Genomic DNA, 23,314 nt, shown 5'->3' with positions numbered 1-23,314 from the left:
TTGCCAGAAGGCTGTGGAGGCCGTCAGTGGATATTCTTAAGGCAGAGATAGATAGATTCTTGATTAATACAGGTGTCAGAGGTTATAGGGAGAAGGCAGGAGAATGGGGTTTGGAGGGAGAGATAGATCAGCCATGATTGAATGGTGGGGTAGACTTGATGGGCAGAATGGCCTAATTCTACTCCCATCGTTTATGACCTTATGAATGCATTACTATTGCAGTCGGGATAATTACCCTGCAATCCCCTCGGTCATGAAAAACGCTCCAGTTATTTTGTGTGATAGTATTGATTTTCTTTCTCTGTAAACCAGAAGGCCAAACTAAAGGGATTTTTTTTTAAATATTGCTCTACTAGCTCATTTCAGCTGTGGATGGATTAAAGTTGTCCAAAATCCTGTATGTGTTTAACTCTAGTGGTAGCTGTAATTAATTACTCTCAGAATGGTAATTGTACAAGAAGTGTGGGATCCTTCATACATTAACAAAGCAGATGATTTGACTTGAGGGATCAAGCATTAAATGGTGCTTCCTCTGGACCAGTTGGGATAATGAGCATTACCGATGAATATACAAGCAGTGTATAAACTTGTGGGCCAAAGTTGTATTTCCATGGAAGCAAAAGAGACATATTACAAATGAAGTTTCCATGTTGGCAATCAATCCCACTTAATAGCTTGGATCAACAGTGTACTATCGGAGGCTCGTGTAAACTTGTTCTAAATTCTCAGTGCTACAACCTTGGCCTTAGTTAGTTTAGCAATACTTAAGAAAAGATCCCAGTTCATTTTTTTGTTCCTCCATAGAATAAAATCTTAAAAATAATATGGACAATGGAATATTTATTCCAGCCACTTGTAAATGATTATTTGTACTTGATTGATCCACCAGGGAAGAGCTACTGAAGTTAAATAGTCTACTTAATATCAGAGCATATGACCTTCTATTTGACGCCATGGATTTTGTATGCAATTTGTCAAAGTAGATTGCGATGATATGGAGGGCCAGTGTATATGGATGGTTTTAGCGTAGATGGCATGTGTTATCAGAGGCTGATTGAGAAACTGAGGCAGTTAAGAGTTAAGAATCCAGAGTCGCAAATTGGCCATGCTGGGTGGGTTAATAGTTTACTTGCTATTGCGAGGATTAGCTCTACTTTATTTCCTGCATGGAGGAAGCCGAATGACTCGGACTGACATGTTTAGATTGGGTCAGATCCCTTACTTACGTTAAAGGAGGTCTCAGTCTTCCATTTCTGACCACCTGCTGCATGTGGCAGTATTTGGTGCCAATTGAACAGATTACATCCTTTAATGGTGCTGCAACTTCCCAGTAGCCACTGAGCATTGCTGTATGGGAGTGTTGATAATGCCCTTGGTCTCCTGTTATCTCCAAGTGCAAAAGAGCTGGCATCATTGGGATTGAAAAAGAATGCTAAGATGTGGATAAAGATAAAGTGGGAAACCAACATCTTAAGGGATTTCTGCACCACCTTTGACAATGGTCTCTGGTGGGTGATTGCTTAAACACTGGGCCTTTTCTTCCAAATTGTCACATGTACCTTAGGTCACATGTACCTGCACACTCGGGATTTGCTGACTATGATTCTCCGCTGCCTATTGTTTGAGGTTTTTTGCAATATGTGTCTGCGATGTCTCTGCCCTATTTGAATAACTCGCGCTGTGTATTGTGCAGAAAACGTGTATTTATAATGCAAGTCTTAATTTTGGGTTGGAATGGTGATGGTTTGAGACATAAAACACCAGTTTAGTGTGGATACTCAATTGGTAAATAGAATTTGTCTTCAGCTGTTCAAGGGTCATTCAATTTTGTCGGGAACTTTAATTAGGCACTTGAAGCGTTGCTCCTGGCATTAATTCCTCTAGTCACCACATCATTAGTGCTGTGTCTGTCTTCCTCAGGCTTTCTGGCCCCCAGAAATGCATGACTACTGCTAGTCCAATTCAAGGTTAAATGTGAGAAACTGAATGCCCGATCCAGTAGCTAGTTTGCTGCAACTGCAGTGTGGATTCCCAAAACTTTCAAATGATTTCTAGCAGTATTTGTGGACAGTTTCAGAACAACATACACACATTTAAGGTGGTAGCAGCTGTGGTAAAAACTACATGGGTCTCTTGTGTATTATTATACCAGTACATAGTTTACTCAGTTATCAAATTTGCCTTTTAACCTCCTGGAATATGTTATTAGTTGAAAATGGAACTAACATTTATTTCAAAGATTATGTAATACTATGCTTACAGCAAATAATGTAATCACTAATGGAATAACAAAATGTCTTACCAACCATGTTCACAGGCATTTTAACAAGTTATGGATCTGTACTTGAGCAATAAACAATCTGCTGGAGGAACTCAGCCAGTCGAGTGTACTCTTACTTGATCTGGAAGAAAGCTTTCCTTTCCAGTTCAGGTTGGAATATACAATTTATTTGGAGGAAGAGAGGCAATTAATGTTACTCTATAGTTGTAAAGCACTTAAAATTTGAGCTTTTATTATTATTTAAGAAAATGCTCTGTTTATTGCTAATGAAATGTAATGGGTAATACTTCAGGATTTGGTGTGCATTTATTTTCTCAGGATCAGTCAAGATCTGGCCAAGGATCTGGCCATCCTTGCACGTGAAATCCATGATGTGGCAGGTGAGATAGATTCTGTGAGTTCATCAGGCACAGCCCCTAGTACCACAGTAAGCACTGCTGCCACCACCCCAGGTTCAACCATTGATACAAGGGAAGAGGTAGGAGACCTTCATGGAGGAATGCCTAAGGTTCTTGATTTTTTATTTCCTTTTTTTGTTCTAGCTTTCCATCCTGCGTACTATAAACACGTTTCATGTTAATTGACTCTTGACTATTTGGTTCAATTATTTGACTAGCATTCAATAATGTACAATGACATTAAGCTTTTGAAGCTAAATTGCAATAGATGCTCAAGTGAGATGTTAAAAAATTGATGGCAAAATTAAAGTGTTTATCGTATTTTGCATTAACACATGAACATTATATTCACCTGTTTTGTCTTTTCACTCATTAACTAGGTTAGCTACTCATCTTTCATTCATAAGTAGTTTGGCTCCTTAAAGAATGTCATCATGTTGGCCAAATCTTGATGTAAATTGTGTATAACTTGTCCTTTAAAATGGTTTTGCAAAATGGCTAAAGCATACCACGTTTTGAACAGGCTCTTTGGCCCAACTTTCCCACGCCGACCAACATGTCCCATCTACACTAGTCACACCTGCCTATATCCCTCTAAACCTATCCTATCAATGTACCTAAATGTTTCTTAAACGTTGTGATAGTACCTGCCTCAACCAGCAGCTTGTTCCATACACCCACCACCCATAGTGGGGAAAATGTTACCCCTCAGATTCCTATTAAATCTTTCCCCCTCACTTTAAACCTATGTCCTCTGGTTCTCGATTTCCCTACTCTGGGCAGGAGACTGTGTTTATCCAATCTATTCCTCTCATGATTTTGTACGCCTCTATAAGATCACCCTTCATCCTCCTGTGCTCAAAGGAATAGAGGAATAGCCTGCTCAACCTCTTCTTATAGCTCAAGCCACTCCCCCCCCCCCCCCCCCCCCCCCCCCCCCCCCCCCTGACGAATGAAGGCCAATGTGCCAAAAGCCTTTTTGACCACCTGTGACGCCACTTTCACAGAACTATGTACCTGCACTCCTAGATCCCTCTGCTGCACAACACTCCTCAGACCCCTACAATTCACTATTTAGGTCCTGCCCATGTTAGACTTCTGTGAGTTTTCAAAAAACCATAATAAATTGTAGATTGCTGTTGAGCAGTGGGATTATTCTTTGCTTCATCGTGGAATTGTAAATAATATTTCTAGTTACATAAAATGTATCTATGCTTTAAATTTTAATCTCCATGCTGATCATTTCCACTCCTGGTGGCAATCAATGGAGCACTAGCCTTTGACTAAACCTAACTTTTGTGATGCTGAATGAAAGATTTTTGTGTTTATGTGGCAGATGCAAAACCAAAAAAGCTATTGTTAGAATTTGACTTTGCAGTCTTGTACATTCCAACTAAAACACAAGATCAAAAAATTGAGCTTTTTTTGGTCTGAAATGTTAATTTCAAACCACACTCTTCTGTGTTTTTGAGAATACAACTTCAGAATCAAATGCTGGACCATGTATCCTGCTGTGTTCATACTTGGTCATTATTTTGTCGGTGCAATGAATTTAAAATTGTGATTTAATTCTATAAAAGTGTTACAGTTGACTTGATTATCTTGGGTGCTGGAAAAGAGCATGACCACAACAGTCATCTTTGGTGACTGGCTATAAACAGGTGTATCCTCTGCACCAACCAAATCTTCAGCAGACTGGCCAGTCTGCAGATCAATTTGGATCATGCACCTGTACAGTAAAGTGCAATTATGCACTTTCTAGCTCTGACTCTAATCCCATCGTTTGCTCCACAATCTTAGAGCCTTGACCGACAGTCATGGCACATGCACTGGAGCAGGAGCAGCTGAAAGTATCCAGCATTTCACAATGCTTTACGAGTACAACTTTTCTTGAACTTCACTGAGAAATGTCAACTGATTTCAGGAGCACAATTGATGCTGTCTCAGCATAGTTCAAAGGTCGGTACATTGTCACATGTACCAATTAAGGTACAGTGAAACAGCTGAGTTAACCCTTGTTTGCAATACCTGCTGGGCTGGGTGACGACCTAAAGAAGTCAGCTTGTCAGTGCAATGAGGCGTTTTCACCCATGTGAAGTTCGAGAGCCAGAATGTATTGCAAAGCTACATGCAAATGATTCATTCTGACATAGCTTCCAACCCCTTGAAAACTAGTTAATCAGTCAACTGTAAACCCATCTCTTCACATTTTGTGACCAGCAGGTGACATGTTGCATTGATACCTTACTGTCTAGTGGGATGATTATAAATTGGGCACATTGGAAAAAGGGAGACATTACTCACTGTGACATTTTAGCTAACAACAACAAAAACAAAACAATTAAGGATACCTTTTAAATGTGATCCACTCAAAACAAATTTTCCCAGAGATCTATCATAAAGCATCACAACTTCATATGTCGATGTATAACAAGTGTAATTGTATTTTGCATTTTACTGTATAAAATACTGAAAACTGCTAAACAATCATTGGGTCAACTGGTCAAAATAAAATATCTCCCCATAAATTAGCATAAATGCACTATACGAGTAGATAACGGGATTAAAAATTTGATGTTAATTTTGATGTTTTCACTAAAAGCAGAATGTTAAATCAACCAGCAAAAGACCTTAAATGAACAATGCAGTTCATTAAGTGCAGGTTTTCACTGTTTGCAATAATTGAAAAGTTTGAAGGCCTAGAAAATTAATCCTGATAGAAAATCATAATATAAACCAAAATTGGTGTGCATATTGTTTAACAAGAAAATTTAGACTTCTAAAAGGAGGTGTGGGGAAAGAGGTGATTGTAAATATGGAATCCTTCAGACTTTTCTACTGCAAGATACCAATCCAATATAAATGTATGTTATCTTTAAACTAGAAAAATCAGTTTTGGATGTTTTTGAGATTCTTTCAATTCTTTTACCTAGTTGAATGTAGACGTATATACCATTATTACCCAGGAGTTGCAGTAACATTTTTTTTTCTGGTCAGTTGGTTGATCGTGTTTTTGATGAAAGTTTGAACTTCAGAAAAATTCCTCCAGTGCCATGTATAAAACCAGCAGCTGGAAATGGTCGACCAAGTGAAACCAGATCTCGAATTTTAGAAGCTGCTGATCAGGCTGCAACAAAGAGGAAGACGTGGAATAGAGATGAAGTAAGAATTCCAACAGTTTGAACTTATTTATAGGAAACTGTTGGGTCCCCGTCACACGGGAGACCTATCGCCCATTGCAATATTGCACCACTCACCCATAGCCGTCCCAGTCCCTGTCCCTGTCCCTGTCCCTGTCCCTGTCCCTGTCCCTGTCCCTGTCCCTGTCCCTGTCTCGCGCTCTGTCTCGCTCGCGCTCTCTCTCTGTCTCATGACCTAGCCCCTCCCCCCGTCACTCTGGTCTGTGAGATGTCATTGTGTTGTCATCCCTGCAACTGTCAGAAACCTCTCATAGCACAGTAACAGTTATTCTGAGAATTTGGCTTTTTTGAAATGTTTCAATATCAATAACATGTAATATAACATCAAATCTGAAGGAAACTTGACAGGATCGACCACGGGACAAAGGTGTGTAAGGTGATGCAAAAATGTATGCTCTCCCGTGTACTGTTTTGGCATGGGTCCCCCCCCTTTATTCCCAAATCTTGAGTTTTTATGTTTAAAAATATAAAATGTCTTGTAAAATATAACATCAAATGTGAAGAAACTTGATATGAACGACCACGGGAAAAAGCTGTAAGATTCTGCTAACTTTTTCACTCTATTGTGTACCGTTTTGGTGTAGTTCCTTGATCTCACAGACAGACAAACAAGATGAGACTTTTAATAGTATATAGATAATCCTTGATAAATACAGAAGTAGACCAAACAGCTCCTTGAACCTTTTGCTGGACATAAGCTCTACTTCCCACGGGCTATCTCTTTTTCCCTCATCACATAAATTAAACTTTTTGTTCCATTCTTAATGCAGCTGAGACCCTTAAATCTTCCCATAACTCTACTGAGTGTATCCTGACACGTACCATCCTTTGCCCACTATCATGTGTTCTTGGCGAGATTAATTGGATATTGGTTCTCCCAACAATTCTTCATATTTTAAATACTTCACCCAGTATTAAAATACCTTAACCACTCTCTTTCTGACATCTTTTGGATCAGAACAACTGAATTTATTTCTCAACTGACAATTGTTATATGTTATATCCTCTATAAGATCACCCCTCAACCTCTTGCATTCCAAGGAATAGATCCTCTGCCTACTCGCCCTCTCCCTATAGCTCAGACCCTGAAGTCTTGACAACATCCTCATAAATCCTCTCTGTACCCTTTCCAGCTTAACAACATCTTTCCTATAACATGGTGCCCAGAACTGAACACAGTACCCTAACTGTGACCTCACCAACTTCTTATTTAACTGCAACATGACGTCCCAACTCTGACTGATGAAGGCCAATGTACCAAAAGCCTTTTTGACCACCCTATCTACCTGTGACTCCACCTTCAAGGAACCCTGCACCTGCACTTCTTGATCCCTGTGCACTACAACACTCCCCAGAGCCCTACCATTCACTGTGTAGGTCCTGTCGATGTTAGACTTCCCAAAATGCAACACCTCACATTTCTCTGTATTAAACTTTGTTCAACCATGATAGCTGTCACCAAGTTTCTAAGTGTTGTATTCTAGAATACCCTTTCTAGTCTTCATTTTTCCCATTTTCCATTCTTCTTTTAACACTAACTTAAATATCGCCCACTTAACATTTCCTCATTTGAGTAGGGTTTCATTAATTAACTTACCTACGATACGATATTACTTTATTGTCAGAACAAAGTCTGAAATTTGTTTTGCATCGCAACAGCTCCATTTACAGCATCACATAAAAGATAAAAGAGACTTGAAAAGTCATGCATTAAGACATCAAGACAGGACCCAAAAATACATACATTCAACACAACATTACAATAACAGAAGACAACATTTGAGGGCCATCAGCATGCTTTTTATCTGGGATTAAGCGCCGTGTTTAGTTCGAGGATTGACTGGTGCACAAAAGAGTGCTTCAGTCTAACCTTATTAAATTTTGGAACCCTATATCTCCAGTTTGATGGTAACAAATTGTACTCACTGTTCAGAACGTGGTTGGGGTCAGAAGAAATATTGTTGGCCATCCTTAGTAAGTTTTTATGGTAGGATGATTCATACAATTTCTGAAGTGGTTGACCTACAATCTTTGCGCAGATTTTTATTTGTTGGAGTAGTTTTGATTTTGTAGTAGCAGACAAACTCTTGTACCATGTAATCGTACAGTATTGCAAAACACTCATTATCACAGCGGTAGAAAATAACAAAAGGATTTGACTACTTGCTCCGAAAGATCTAAGTCGGTGGAGAAACCAGATTCTTTGTTTTGTCTTATTGCAAATCTTATCAATGTGGTCATTCCATGATAACTGATGATCTATGATACCTGATTAGTATCATAGGAGTCAGGACTAAAATCTAGGGAGCTGAGTGAGTCCCACCATGACAGCTGACGAAAGCAACATCATTTTTGTCTTTGTAATAATGACCATAAAAACTACTTGAATGTTATATAGATCCTTCTGGTTTACTAATGTCCTTCAGGAGAGGAAATCTGCTATACTGCTGTATATATCTGTGCAATGCATATGACAATGAATTCCTCTGAAATGGCCTAACAAGCCTTGGAAAAATTGTAAGTTGGTGTTCCTTGGGTAAATATTAGCTCATTTTTCAACTTAACTTAACAAGTAAGGGAGAGTTGATCAGTTGCAGTTTTGGTTTTGGCTCAATCTTTTGATGGAAACCTCCTGATTTTCTATTGCATCTTTATGATTACTGGCAGTGCCCTAATTCAAACATACTTTTGTTTGGTAAAATGTAATACCTAGATAAACATGGTTACTGGTGATCGCTCAGTGATATGTTTTATATTTTAGGTTGTTTTAGACAGTTTGATGCTGACCTCGGTATCACAGTTATCGCAGAAAATACGCCACACAATGGAGAAAACTGCTCTGAAGATCAGGTAATAAAAGAGCTATTGTGTATGTATATGTGCATATGTATTAGAAGACACACATTTATAGTTCAGTTGTACTGTGCAGTTTCCATTGCTGAAAAATAGTTTTGGTTCCTTAACAGAACCCAGTGAAAGACATTGCATTTCAGGTATGAATTGGCCAAATGTAATTACAATTTGTGGTGACAAATCAACTCTCAGTAGGCCTAGTCCAATCTGGGAGCACTAATATTGCAAGTATTCTGTGACTTACAACATCTTCAAAGGTTCTTAAGTACAGAGGCACAGATGGTTACATTGCATATAAGGTATGAGCATTGAAGAGGTAAAGATCCAATGAAAATGGTATTGAAAAGCAATTGGACATAGTCTTATAGCATGGAAACAGGCCCTTTGGCCCAACTCATTCATGGCAAGATGAGCATCTATGTTAGTCCCATTTGCCTCTGTCTGCCCTATATCTGAACCTTTCCTATCCATCTACTTGTCCAAATGTATTTTAAATGTTGTCATTGTACTTGTCCCAATCACTTCTTCTGGTAGATTGTTCCATTAACATACCACCATCTATGTAAAAAAAAAAAGACTGAAAAACTAATAGCTTATATTTATAACACCCTACTAAACAACGAGGTACCACCGACCGAACCATATAGATACAAATGGGAAAATGAAATAGGTCATCCTATCACGAAAGATATGTGGGACGAAAGTTTACAACAAATACATCAATGTTCATTAAATGCCAGACATACTTTAATACAATTCAAGGTCTTACATAGACTACACTTCTCTAAAATAAAACTAAATAGAATCTTCCCACAAATCTCTCCTATTTGTGATAAATGTCTACATTTAGAGGCTAATTTAACACATACGTTTGCAAACTGTATAAAACTTAAACATTTCTGGACTGATATTTTTGAAATAACTTCAGAAGTTATTAATACAAAACTGGACCCAGACACAAAATTAATAATACTTGGAATATCAGAACAAAGCTTAACACTCACAACAAACCAAAGAAATTTCCTCAACTACAGTATAATAACCGGAAAAAAATTAATATTAAAATTTTGGAAAGGCCCTACAACCCCCACAATTAAAATGTGGATTACGGAAATGTCGGAGACCCTATACTTAGAAAGAATTAGACTTGTCTTAATGGACAAACAAGATCTTTTCCATAAAATGTGAGCTCCATTCATTAACTATCTGAAGGGATAGATTGGCACAGCACGAGGACCCAACTGAAACTTGAACTCAGGAATAGATGAAAAGCTATACTTTATAACCTACGAACCTATCTCCATTGATGTATTACAGGTAACCCATTCCACCTCCCTTGTTTTTCTGTTGTGTTTTTTTTTGCTTTCTTTTTTATTTGTAACTTTCTACCCTCTCTTTTTCCCTCTTTCTATAAAAAATAAAAACACTAGAAGCAGAAATTATTGATAATGGAAAATTTTAATAATGTATGACTGATGTATATGAAAAGTTTTTTTACTATAATATGTAACTACATTTTATAATATGTCTACTTCTAATAAATTTAAAAAAAAAAAAAAAAAAAAAAAAAAAGATTGGTCCATTAACATACCACCATCTATGTAAAAAAAAAAAGCCCTGTCTCGGGTATCTAGTAAATATTTCCCCCCTCACCTTAAATCTGTGGTTCTACTTGATTTCGAAACTCTGGGTAAAAATACTCTGCATTCACCTGGGTCAATGCCCCTAATAATGTCCATATAATATTATAATCATGTCCATATAACATCCACTTTCAATTACCTTGCACCTTTAGCAGAGCAAAACAGTCCAAACGTTTTTCAGTACATTTGGGGGGGGGGGGGGGGGGGGGGGGTATGATCGCAGAACTTAATTTTAAGGTTTTAATCTGCCAACACATCAGCAGGGTTAGTTTTTTTGTGTCTATCTTCGGTTTAAACCAGCATCTGCAGTTCCTTCTTACACAAATATCATATCCATTTACATCTGAAGAAAGGTCTCGACCTGAAACGTCGCCCATTCCTTTTCTTCAAAGATGCTGCCTCACCTACTGAGTTGCTCCAGCATTTTGTGTCTACCATCCATTTACTTCTGTTCTGTACTGCACGTGATACCATGTAGACCTTTAGTGCCATCTAGAGGTGCACACATTCAAAATGTTTATCCCTTTGAAAAATATGAATTTTACTTTAGAAGCATGGCCATGTTTCTAATGTAAAATTTATATTTTTCAAAGGGATAACCATTTTGAATGTGTGCACCTCTAGATGGCACTAAAGGTTTATGCAGTATCACATGCAGTACAGAACAGAAGTAAATGGATAAGAAAGAACTGCAGATGCTGGAAAATCGAAGGTAGACAAAAATGCTGGAGAAACTCAGCGGGTGCAGCAGCATCTATGGAGCGAAGGAAATAGGCAACTTCTTAATACATTTGGGATATGACAAATTGATTAGCATATCTATCTATATACTTTTAAAACTCTGAGTGGGTGTGTGTGTGTCATTTAGCATGCGAAACGTATCTCGTCGAAAACCATATACCGAAACAGGAAAATGTTTACTTATTTCAGTAGAGATTTTCTTTGTGAATTTAGAAATCCACTTCTCTGTACATTTGGCACATTATTTTCCTGACTTTTAAATTAAAATTGTTGACCAATATGACCGCTGCCCATCTGCTGATGTTACAATAACAGTGAAATCTTTACATCTTCTGGTAGAAATTTTCCTTATGATTTCAAAAATCCAATCCTCTATTGATTTGGTCAATTATTTCCCAAGATATTTACTAAAATTTATAACCAAACTGACATTAAAAAAAATATTAAGGTTGCCCAGCTGCTGACCTCACAATGCCTTTGCACCTGGCCCAACTGCCTCCTGGCCCCGCCTGGGGCTCTCCCTCTCCCCCCTTCCCTCTCCCCCCTTCCCTCTCCCCCCTTCCCTCTCCCCCCTTCCCTCCCCCCCCTTCCCTCTCCCCCCTTCCCTCTCCCCCCTTCCCTCTCCCCCCGTCCCTCTCCCCCTTCCCTCTCCCCCTTCCCTCTCCCCCTTCCCTCTCCCCCTTCCCTCTCCCCCTTCCCTCTCCCCCTTCCCTCTCCCCCTTCCCTCTCCCCCTTCCCTCTCCCCCTTCCCTCTCCCCCTTCCCTCTCCCCCTTCCCTCTCCCCCTTCCCTCTCCCCCTTCCCTCTCCCCCTTCCCTCTCCCCCTTCCCTCCCCCCTTCCCTCCCCCTTCCCTCTCCCCCTTCCCTCTCCCCCTTCCCTCTCCCCCTTCCCTCTCCCCCTTCCCTCTCCCCCTTCCCTCTCCCCCTTCCCTCTCCCCCTTCCCTCTCCCCCGTCCCTCTGCAACCCCTGTCCCTTCTCCCCCTTCCCTCTCCCCCGGTCCCCTCCCCCCTCCGCTCCCCCGTCTCTTCGCCCCCTGCTCCTCTCCCCCTGCGCCTCGCCCCCCCCCTCTCTCGCTCCCCCGCCTCTCTCTCGCCCCCCCCCCGCGCTCGCGCCCCCCCGCCTCTCTTCATCTTCCCCCCCTCTCTCTCGTCCCCTCCTCTCTCTCTGCCCCTCCCCCCCCTCTCTCTCCCCCCGCTCTCTTCCCCCCCTCTCCGCCCCCCCCTCTCTCCCCCCCCCCTCTCTCTCCCCCCATCTCTCCTCCCCCCTCTCTCTCGTCCCCCCATCTCGTCTCGCCCCCCGCTCTCTCTCCCCCCTCGCTCTCTCCCCCCCTCTCTCTCTCTCACCCCCCTCGCTCTCTCTCCTCCCCCTCTCTCTCTCCTCCCCCCTTCTCTCTCTCCCCCACTCTCTCTCTCTCCCCCCCCCTCTCTCCCTCCTCCCTCGCCTCCCCCCTCTCTCTCTCTCTCCCCCCTCTCTCTCTCTCCCCCCCCTCTCTCTCTCTCCCCCCCCCTCTCTCCTCTCCCCCCCTCTCTCTCTCTCCCCTCCTCCCCTCCTCTCTCTCTCTCCCCCCTCTCTCTCTCTCTCCCCCCCCTCTCTCTCTCTCCCCCCCCTCTCTCTCTCTCTCCCCCCCCCTCTCTCTCTCTCCCCCCCCTCTCTCTCTCCCCCCCCCCTCTCTCTCCCCCCCCTCTCTCTCCCCCTCCTCCTCTCTCCCCCCCCCCCTCTCTCCCTCCCCCCCTTCTCCCTCCCTCTCCCTCTCTCTCCCTCTCTCTCTCCCTCTCTCTACCTTCCCCCCCCCTCTCCCCCCCCCCTTCCCTCTTCCTCCCCCCCCCCTTCTCTCTCTCTCCCCCCACTCTCTCTCCTCTCTCTCCCCTTCTCTCTCTCTCCCCCTCCTCTCTCATCCCTCTCTCGCCCTCTCTCTCTCTCTCTCTCTCTCCCCCCCTATCTCCCTCCCTCTCTCTCTCTCTCTCTCTCTCTCTCTCTCTCTCTCTCTCCCCCCTTCCTCTCACCCACCCCCCTGCCCTCCCCCGCCCTCCTTCCCCTAAACCCCCTTCCCTCCACCCCATCCTCTCCAGCATTTTTGTGTACCGTGGAACTTTACTTGTTTGTTGCTTGTAAAACAAGGGAAAATTCACTCAATTTGACCAATTAAATAAACATTTTGAACCATTATTTGAAATGTATTGCTAAAGATTACTCTTTGAAGAATTTTACCGAAGTACAGAATCAATGTGGGAAGTCAAAGGAAAGAGAAGTTTGTTCATCAGTTGAGTAAAGAAAGCATGGAAATTGCTCATTTTATTCTATTGTTGTGTTAACAGTGAATCTCTAAAATTTACACTTTCTGTTTGTAGGGTTTTATTTAAAAATGAAGATAGAAACTGGGAAGAAATAGAATGCAAAATGCGTTCTGAAAGTGAAATTCCTATCCTGAAAACTTCAAATAAGGTGGGAAAGGTGATAACCCATAACATTTTTTAGATTGATAATTGCTAACTTGATAGCTTCTATCTTTTCTATAAGTCAATATTACAGCCGCTAAGTTAATTTTAAATCAAGAAAGGGAGGTAGAAATTTAAATTAAACTACAGTAACTTTGTAATAGACAGAAAACATGGAAACAGGACATTAGGTCCACCACCTTCCTGTTTATCAGTGGACACATCTATATTAATCCTATTTTCCAATATTCATGATTGTTAATTAGTTTTGAAGCCTTGTGGGTTTACCAATTATTCATGTGTAGTGGCCTGCAGATGAAGTTCTAATCATCTACCTGAAGGAATGAAGTGCTGAACAGTACTTAAGGAGGAAAGGATTAAAAGTTTTGTTTTTAAGTTGGGATGCAGTATGAATGCATTTTGAGTAGAATCTGGTGCTGCTTTGCATATGATCTCTTAACAATAACCTATTCTCTCAATGTCAACAATAAATGACATACTAATAAGTGAGCATGAGTTGACCATTTGTTCCACTTGAATCTCCTCCACCATTTAATAAGACCATGATCTTTACATCTGCTTTGAAAATATTTAAAAGTTTCTGATTCCATTGTCATTTGAGGAATAAGGTCCAGAAGACTTGTGACCCTCAGTAAAAATTTCATTGGCAAATGTCTCTCGGCTTCAGTGATCCAGGTTAAGCTCTGATCTCTGGTGCTGTCTGTGTGGAGTTTGTACATTCTTCCTGTGACTGGATATTTCCTCTCATATCCAAGGATAGGTTAGTCAGAAGGCTAATAGGCTACAGTTGCTGTTGCCTACTCCTGTATGTGGGTGTGTGAGAATTGAGGGGTATTAATAGGTCAATGTGAAGATTAAATTACAGAGAAACACTTCTGGGAATGGGACTGACAATAGACAATAGGTACAGGAGTGGGCCATTCGAGCCAGCACCGCCATTCAATGTGATCATGGCTGATCATCCCCAATCAGTACCCCGTTCCTGCCTTCTCCCCATATCCCCTGACTCCACTATTTTTAAGAGCCCTATCTAGCTCTCTCTTGAAAGTATCCAGAGAACCAGCTTCCACCACCCTCTGAGGCAGAGAATTCCACAGATTCACAACTCTCTGAGAAAAAGTGTTTCCTCGTCTCTGTTCTAAATGGTTTACCCCTTATTCTTAAACTGTGGCATCTGGTTCTGGACTCCCACAACATCGGGAACATGTTTCCTGCCTCTAGTGTGTCCAAACCCTTAATAATCTTATATGCTTCAATAAGATGCCCTCTCATCCTTCTAAACTCCAGTATACAAGCCCAGCCGCTCCATTCTCTCAACATATGACAGTCCCGCCATCCTGGGAATTTACCTTGTAAACCTACGCTGTACTCCCTCAATAGCAAGAATGTCCTTCCTCAAATTAGGGGACCAAAACTGCACACAATACTCCAGGTGTGGTCTCACTAGGGCCCTGCACAACTGCAGAAGGACCTCTTGTCTCCTATACTCAACTCCACTTGTTATAAAGGCCAACATGCCATTCGCTTTCTTCACTGCCTGTTGTACCTGCATGCTTACTTTCATTGACTGATGAACAAGGACCCCCGGATCCCGTTGTACTTCCCCATTTCCCAACTTGACACCATTTATATAGTAATCTGCCTTCCTGTTTTTGCTACCAAAGTGGATAACCTCACATTTATCCACATTAAACTGCATCTGCCATGCATCTGCCCACTCACCCAACCTGTCCAAGTCACCCTGCATTCTCATAACATCCTCCTCACAGTTTACACTGCCACCCAGCTTTGTGTCATCTGCAAATTTGCTAAAGTTACTTTGAATCCCTTCATCTAAATCATTGATGTATATTGTAAATAGCTGCGGTCACAGCACTGAGCCTTGCGGTACCCCACTAGTCACTGCCTGCCATTCTGAAAGGGACCCGTTAAAGGACTGATCTGATTACTATGAGACTGATCTGATTACTATGAGAATGGCATAGATTTAATGGGCCAAATGGCTGGGCTCGTCTGTTGTACGAGAAACAATAAGAAGTTCGCATTGAATGGACCAGGCTGTTTACTTAAATGTCAGCACTTTTTCTCCACTTCCCACTTCATGTTGTAATGGCAACACAAAGCTTTACTGAACTCTCTAATTAGTGCAATTACAATATCGTGATTCTTAAAGGTACTTTAATGTTACTGTTAATATCTTGTTATTTATAAGATGTGTTAATTAGGTTGTCATTCCAAGGCCCATCTCGTTACCCAGAACTAAATCCATAAGTGCTCCCTTTCACTTTTGAACAGAAATGTACCAATCAATGGAATACTCCTGAACACTTACAAAATTATAACCGCCTTATGACTATTAATATCCAGTAGATGATAAGATCATTGAAGACTCCCATAATCACTACTCTGTTGTTCTTGTATCTCTCTGTAATTTGAATGCAAATTTGCTCTTTGCTATGACATTTGAAGAAGTATTACAAAATTTTAGGGAAGGTGCACGGATCATTTAAAAAAAATGTCTTTGGGTATTATAGACAATGCTCTAAGTAGTTATAGAGCCATATAGCATGGAAACGGGCCCCTCAGCCCAACTAATCCATGCTGACCAAGATGCCCCATCTAAACTAGTCCCATGTGGCTGTGTTTGGCCCGTTTCTCTCTAAACCTTTTTTATCCATGTGACTAGCCAAGTGTCTTTTAAATACTGTAATTGGACCTGCCTTAATTACCTGCTCTGGCAGTTCATTCCATATACCCACCACCCTCTGCGTGAAAAGGTTGCCTCTTGGGTTCACCTCTCATATCCAACCTATGTCCTTGATTCCTCTACCTTGGGTAAATGACACTGTACATACACCCTATCTATTCCACTCATGATATTATACACCTGCATCGGATCACGTCTCAGACTCCTATGCTACTAGGAATAAAATCCTAACCTGCCCAACCCCTCCCTGCAGCTCAGGCCCACTAGTCCTGGCAACATCCTTGTAAATCTTCTCTGCACTCTTCTCAGCTTACTGAAAACCTTCTTAAAGCAGGGTGACCAAAAAGGAACATGAAATTCCAAATTTTTCCTCCTCAATGTCTTGTACAACTGTAACATAACGTCACGATTTCTATACTCAATGCCCTGACTGATGAAGCCTAATGTACCAAATTATTTTCTTACCACCCCATCTATCTGTTGCACCATTTTCAGGGAATGATGTACCTGAGCTCCCAGATCCCTCTGATCTACAAACCTCGCTGAGAAGATCCTGTCATGGTTTAACTTCCCAAAATGCATCACTTTGCATGTACCTACATTAAACTCCATTAGCTATTCCTTGGCCCACATGTCTAACTGATATAGTTTTAGAAAATTATTTTTACTCTGTACAATACCACCTACTCTACTGTCATCTACAAGTTTACTAAACATGTCTTGTACATTTTTATCCAAGTCATTGACATAAACATAAACTGCAAACACAGCATCGATTCCCTGAGGCACACCACAAATCACAGTGCTCCAGTCCGAAAAACACCTTCCACACCAGCCTCTGCTTCCTTTTACTAAGCCAATTCTGTATCCAGTCAGAATGCTCTCCCATGAGTCCTATGCAATTCCAGAGCTGCCTGCCATGTGGAACCTCATCAAAGGCCTTGTTAAAGTCCATAAAGACAATGTATATGGACTTGCCCTTGTCAACCTTCTTGGTTACTACTTTTAAAAACAATCACATTTGTGAGACACGATTTCCCATGTACAAAAATCCCATGTATAAAATCATGCTGGCCCCTGTTTATCGAAATGAATCTATATCTTATCCCTCAGAATCCTCTCCATAATTTACAGATTTTAGGCTCGATGCTCTATAGTTCCCAGGCTTATCCTTTTAACTCTTCTTAAATAGAGGCACAACAATAGCCATCCTCCAGCCATCTGTCACCTCACCTGTGTCTATCGATGATTCGTACGTATCTGCCAATTTCTTCTGTAGCTTCCCACAATGTCGTCTGATATATCTGATCAGTCCCAGGAGATATATCTACCTTCATATGTCTTGGGACATCCAGCTCCTCCTTGATCATAATATAAACTGTCTTGAAAACATCTTCAGTATCTGTCCTAAGTTCCCAAGTCTTCACGTCTTTCTCCAAGGTAAAAATAGAAATACTCGTTAAGGACCTTGCCAATCTCCTGCGGCTCCACTGGTTTCTGAGGAGCCCTATTCTCTCCTAGTTACCCTCTTCATATTAATGTATTTAGTAAATATCTTTGTATTCTCCGCATTCTTATCTGCCAGAGCTATCTCTTGCCCCCATCTGCACTCCTGATTTCCTCCTTAAGTATGCATCTCCCCCTAACCTCCTCCAGGACTTTTCTTCACACTGGGGATGGACAAGACAACATTTTGAGTCGGGATCCTTCATCAGACTTTTCAGAAGGTCTTCAGAAGGTTCCTGACCTTAAACCATTACCTTCCACAGATGCTTCCTAGTATTCGTTGAATTGGACCACTTTATTGTTTAAACCTCCACATCCTATAAAGAACAAATAGCCTGTGGCGGCACCTGATAGCAACCCAAGGTCACGATGAATCATCCGCTCTAGAGGGAGGCGTCTGAGTAGTTATTTAAGACCGGGCAAAGCCCGTATCAGGTGAGGAGTAGGGAGCTGTATTGCAGAAAAATAAACACGTCTAGTGCACACAACTTGTGTCCGACTAGTTTTTGGCTGGACTCCTGCCAGTCCCCGCCACAAGCCTGTCATTAAAGCAGTAATTCCTAGCTTAGTACTGTTTGTACTGTTAAGGTATCTTATCTTGCCTTATAAAGTCTGAAAGTGATTCTTATTTCTGAATCGGATACTGCAGATTTTCTATTCACCAATAATGAGCCCAAGATAATCTTAAATTATAATTTCATGATTCCTGTTTGTCTCTCTCAAGTATAAAGTGTTTGCAATCTTTTCCAAAATTATGTTGTAATTGATCTTGCAATTTTTCAGCAAGAAGTATCTTGTAAATATTAAAATATTTAATTTATTCCATTTGATTTTGAAAACTGGTCTTAACCCATAATTTCATTTTTCCACAAAGGAGATTTCACTGATCTTGCAGGAGTTAAAGAGGATAGAGAAACAACTCCAAGGTAAGCAGCACTTTCGTTTTAAATGTTTGCAATCCCACGATAATTCTGCCAACTATTAATTATGGTCAATCTTTGGCCCAACATAATATAATTCAATCATTTCTAAATTAGCTGTTTGGGTTCCCCTGGTCCAAGATCGCAGGCTAACCAACCTTCAGAAAGGTTAATAAAGCATTACCATTGGGATGTTGCAAGTTTCCTTGCTGATAAGGCTTGCATGGGAGATAACATTTATTGAAACCGACAGAATTAAAACAGCCAAAGTATATTACAGTTATTCTATAACAAACATGTTTCTGTTTTGTTTTTAATCTCTCCTGTATAATTTGAGTTTGCACACAATTGAACTGACTGTTTATCTTTAAAATTACTGCAAATAAGTAAAACCTCTTAAAACCTTTTCTTCCCTTCAGTTCTCCCAGGTATTTTGCAAGCAGTTTGTACTTGGACATGTGATTAGCCTATAAAATAAATAATTCATTTTATTCATTCTCAACTTAAGAGTTTTTTTAATACTTTAAGTGGGTAGATTTTAGAGAATCTTGGCAATTTGATACAAAACTAAAAATGGAGTGCGTTGAATAGCAATCCTCTCCAAAAATAACTAACATTGTATGAAATAATAATTGAGAAGTCTGACAATTTTATTATTATAATTGAAATCGTACCTCTCTAACAGTTCCTATATATTTTTTATTTTAGCCATCAATGTGATGATTGATCCAGATGGTGCACTGGATTCAGCATGTGGTTTGAAAATACCATGTTCCAGTTTGCCTGGGCAGCCCAAACAGAAGAGTAGTCCAACACGCCATTCTCGTATCTCCACCTCCAACTCTGACTACAGCAACCATTTAAGCCAGTATAAACAGAATGGAGGAGATAAAGATGATTCTTTGCATGAGTAGCATTGTCTCGTAGTCTCTTTAAAGTGGCAAACTATATACCAACAGACCACATTATTGATTTGGCCTGTATTGATGAGAACATTTGCTTGCCATTTAATTATCTAGCCTCAAGGTGTTTTCTTGCTTTCCGTGGTTCTTTTGTCACCACGTTACTCTTGCTAGAGCTGTAAGCTTTGCATCCATCCAGTAATGGAACATTACGGTAGGAGTTGAAGGGGGGGAGGGGAAGGGGGGGAGGGGGGGGGGGGGGGGGGGGTTAGATGAGATGGGGAAAGGACACAGTGGTGTGCAGTGAAATGTGAATCACATTGACAGATTCATGAGTCATCTTCAAAATGAAATGGAGAAGCAAATTGGCATTATTACTGAAACTGGAATAAAAGTACAATGTAAAATGGGTTAATTTATAGGCAATACAAGCCAAGAATATTGGAAAAAACATTAGTACCAAACTGCTTAGGTATGTTGGTCAGTTGAAGCACATGTTGAATCAAGGACTAATGTTTTTGTTATTTATGTGTGTTTAACATGTAAACCACAGATTCTGCATAAGATATTCCTTAACTGTATAAAGTAGAAAACATATTCACCGATTATTGTAATATGACAAAAATCTGTGCTTTACGCTCTGGTCAGAAGTAGGTCATGTTGTAAAGTCCTGTTGATTGCACCATTGTTACCTTACATTTTTGCACTATTGGCAACAACGTGAGCTGCAGGATGGGAGTATTGCATTGATGGGATTTCATTTTTGTTTCTTGTCTTAGTCCATCACATTTAAACAAAACTACAAACCAGCAAAAAGAACAAATGGTGCATTAACTTTATAGAATTTAAGTGGAAGGATTACGTGATTTGGTTCTTAAGAGAAATTGAATGTTTTCAGTTCTGTGGTAGTAAAGTGATTAATTGATCAAGATAAGTGCTCATAATCAATGGCTCCTATGGAAATCTGTTAGCTAACAGGTGATATTACATTAGTGTGAATAGTATAGATCATTTTTTAAACAAACCTTTGAATAAGGCAGGCACAGACAGCACACATTCACATATCTGGTATACTTTTGTTTCCACACCAAGAGCAACGATTCCTCGCAAACATCTCCTTTAATGTTGTTGAGCATTCTCCAGACTATTTTTTGGCAGAGGCTAACAAAATTTTAAATGATCAATTCAGAACATTCTAGCAGTGCAGCATGGGTAGAAAGGAAATCGTACTGAGATCCTACTGGAGTACTCAGCTTTATTCTATATTTGACTCTACTGTACCAGATCTGAGTGTTTACGGCTCACTCGGCATATGTTCCGCTTACCACCAATGATCTCCCTCTTTCCAACAAGATTTGTTTGTAACAATAACTATTTTCCGTCCATCTGACAAAAAATCATTTTGGAAAATTTCTCACTTTGTTCCCAAGTAGAAATAACTTGGTACTACTTTATTTGTTTCCAAATGGTTGTAAAGTCATAATGCAGAATGTTTTGTTATTCAGCTTTATTTTGAAATTACATTTGGAGAGGCCATAAAATGCATGCAATGAAAAATGGAAACCATTTGATACAAATAGAATAAGTATTTCTGAGAATGCATTTAAGATATTAAGATATCGTTTGGGACATGGTGGAGAGATATCTATAAAATCTTCCCTCGGAACATTTGCTCTGGGTATCATAGGCCTGTGTGGTATTCTCCACCACTTGTGTTATTTATATTCCCCAGCATTATCAACGGTGAAATCCATTCATTTTTAAGGGAAACTAATTTTAACCTAATTGATGTTTAATCACAGAACATATAACCATTTAGTTAAGTCTTGACTAGATCAACTTAATGTTTGTGTTTTGGTAAGTGAACACTTGTAGTTTCTTACTGCCTACCTGAATCAAGTATTTATTGTGCTCATGAAATATTCATAACACAATTTAGGCCTTAAACTAATATTACTGTGTCTTTGCCACCTGGAAGCAAAAGTATAGTCACTCCTCTCCCTTTTACTTTTAAGAACAAAGCTGGAATTGAACCTGACAGCTATGTATCAAATTTGCATCACACTCTCTAAGTTGCTTTTAAGCTGTACAGTAAATGACACAGGTGGGCTGTATCTATCAATTTTGCTTGTCTTGAGTGGTGATAGCTCTCTGGTACAAGTTAACCTACAAAAATGTAGATCAGCCGCCTTAGAAATATATTGTGTCCCTATCATTCATCCCTTGCTTCATTACTCTTTGCCACACAGACTGCTTTTTCTGCATTACTGACTTCATGGTTTAACTTTGGAGGAAAAGGAGTGCTGCATTACCAAGCATCATCTGTGTAGTGATTCAAAAGAGAGACTTTGGGGAGAGGGAAGAGAGCAAGGACAATAGTTTGTTTCACATATGATCATATCATTTGTAAGTGTGAATAATCCAAAGATATTTTTAAATTGTGGTATCTTCATTTCAGTTTTTACTTTTGTATATTAACATTATCAAAATAATGGTAAAAGGAATAACTCTGCCTATTTTGTTATTGACAAGTGAATTGCCTTTGCTTTTGTATATAAACAAGATGCATTTCTGACATATCTTCAGTTCATTGTTAATATGGATTCTACTGGGCTATGCAATGGTCCAAGTTATCCCACTAACTGACAATTTTCTCTGGAATAGTTATTGAAAACAGATGAATAAACTAAGCAATAGTTAACATATGTTATTGCGAAATGTTTGCATTGAAACATTTACAAGTTTCTGTTCAAGTATCCCATTGTATTATAAAGTGCCTGTGCAGGTGTGAATATGACATTTAAGTTTTATTTACTTTTCACCACAATTTTGATACACTGAATTATCAGGGCATTCTCACTAATTTGTGATGTGAATTCAACTCTAATATTAAGCCAAATTTATTTTTGGTAATTTGAAATGGGAAATTTATTAGATTGGCAATGTAGAATTGCTCCAAACTAACTTTTGAACATTGGGTGGTTTGGGTCTAATTTTGTTTTCCCCCTCTAAACTGTGAGATGACCAAATATTGCCTGTATTTTCTTTCTCTCTTTTCCCACTCTCCACCTGGCAGGTATTTATTACAACAGCATCAGAACAATTTTACCCCATGGATGGAAATGTGATTAACAGTTGTACTATGCTTTACAAGTAAATAGCAATGGAGTGAATTTTCCAATTTCTAAATATGCTAGCTAACCACTTCACTTTATTGTGTTGGTTTTATGTGTTTACACATTTGTGTTATAACTTGTAATATCTTTGTTTTACAGTTACATGGTTTTCTCCTGATTTTGTATGAACTCTTGTTATCTCTATTTATTTTTATTTGGTTATATATGTTCATTTGTATTTTTACATTTCTATTGTTTCAAATAAAAGTTTCCCCCTCCGATCTTTGCCACAGAATATATGTTAGAAAACTAAAAGACCTGTGAAGAGTTGGTTTAAATCTGAGACATGTTAGGAGTGATCAAATTCACTCCATCCTCATATTCTTGGATGTAAGTGGGAAGCACTGAAGAGAGCAGAGGTTCACTGGTGCGTCGATATTTATGCAGGCTGATATGGACATTGCACTATCCAGCATATGATGGATCAAGCCCATCACCCCTAGTCACCACCATCTCAAATAATGGGAGCAATAAAATGAGAACACACAAAATTGCAGATGCTACAATGTTGAGCAAAAAGATAAACTGCTA

The 23,314-nt window shown here is 40.0% G+C and overlaps 1 protein-coding gene across 4 annotated transcripts in view; it reads left to right on the top strand.

Moving 5' to 3' along the window:
* Positions 1 to 23,004, top strand: part of cep170 (centrosomal protein 170) — a 78,228-nt gene extending 55,224 nt beyond the window's left edge. For all 4 annotated transcript variants that reach the window (XM_033025846.1, XM_033025844.1, XM_033025845.1 and 1 more), the window contains 6 exons: positions 2,600 to 2,789; positions 5,677 to 5,841; positions 8,641 to 8,729; positions 13,465 to 13,567; positions 18,660 to 18,711; positions 19,414 to 23,004. In XM_033025846.1, the coding sequence (XP_032881737.1) occupies positions 2,600 to 2,789; positions 5,677 to 5,841; positions 8,641 to 8,729; positions 13,465 to 13,567; positions 18,660 to 18,711; positions 19,414 to 19,619 (805 nt within the window). In that variant the 3' untranslated portion in view covers positions 19,620 to 23,004. The remainder of the gene's footprint in view (positions 1 to 2,599; positions 2,790 to 5,676; positions 5,842 to 8,640; positions 8,730 to 13,464; positions 13,568 to 18,659; positions 18,712 to 19,413) is intronic.
* The last annotated feature ends 310 nt before the right edge of the window (positions 23,005 to 23,314 follow it).

Source organism: Amblyraja radiata, chromosome 8 (genome assembly GCF_010909765.2).
Source record: "Amblyraja radiata isolate CabotCenter1 chromosome 8, sAmbRad1.1.pri, whole genome shotgun sequence".
NCBI lineage: Eukaryota > Metazoa > Chordata > Chondrichthyes > Rajiformes > Rajidae > Amblyraja > Amblyraja radiata.
This window is presented reverse-complemented; position numbering and strand designations above follow the sequence as displayed.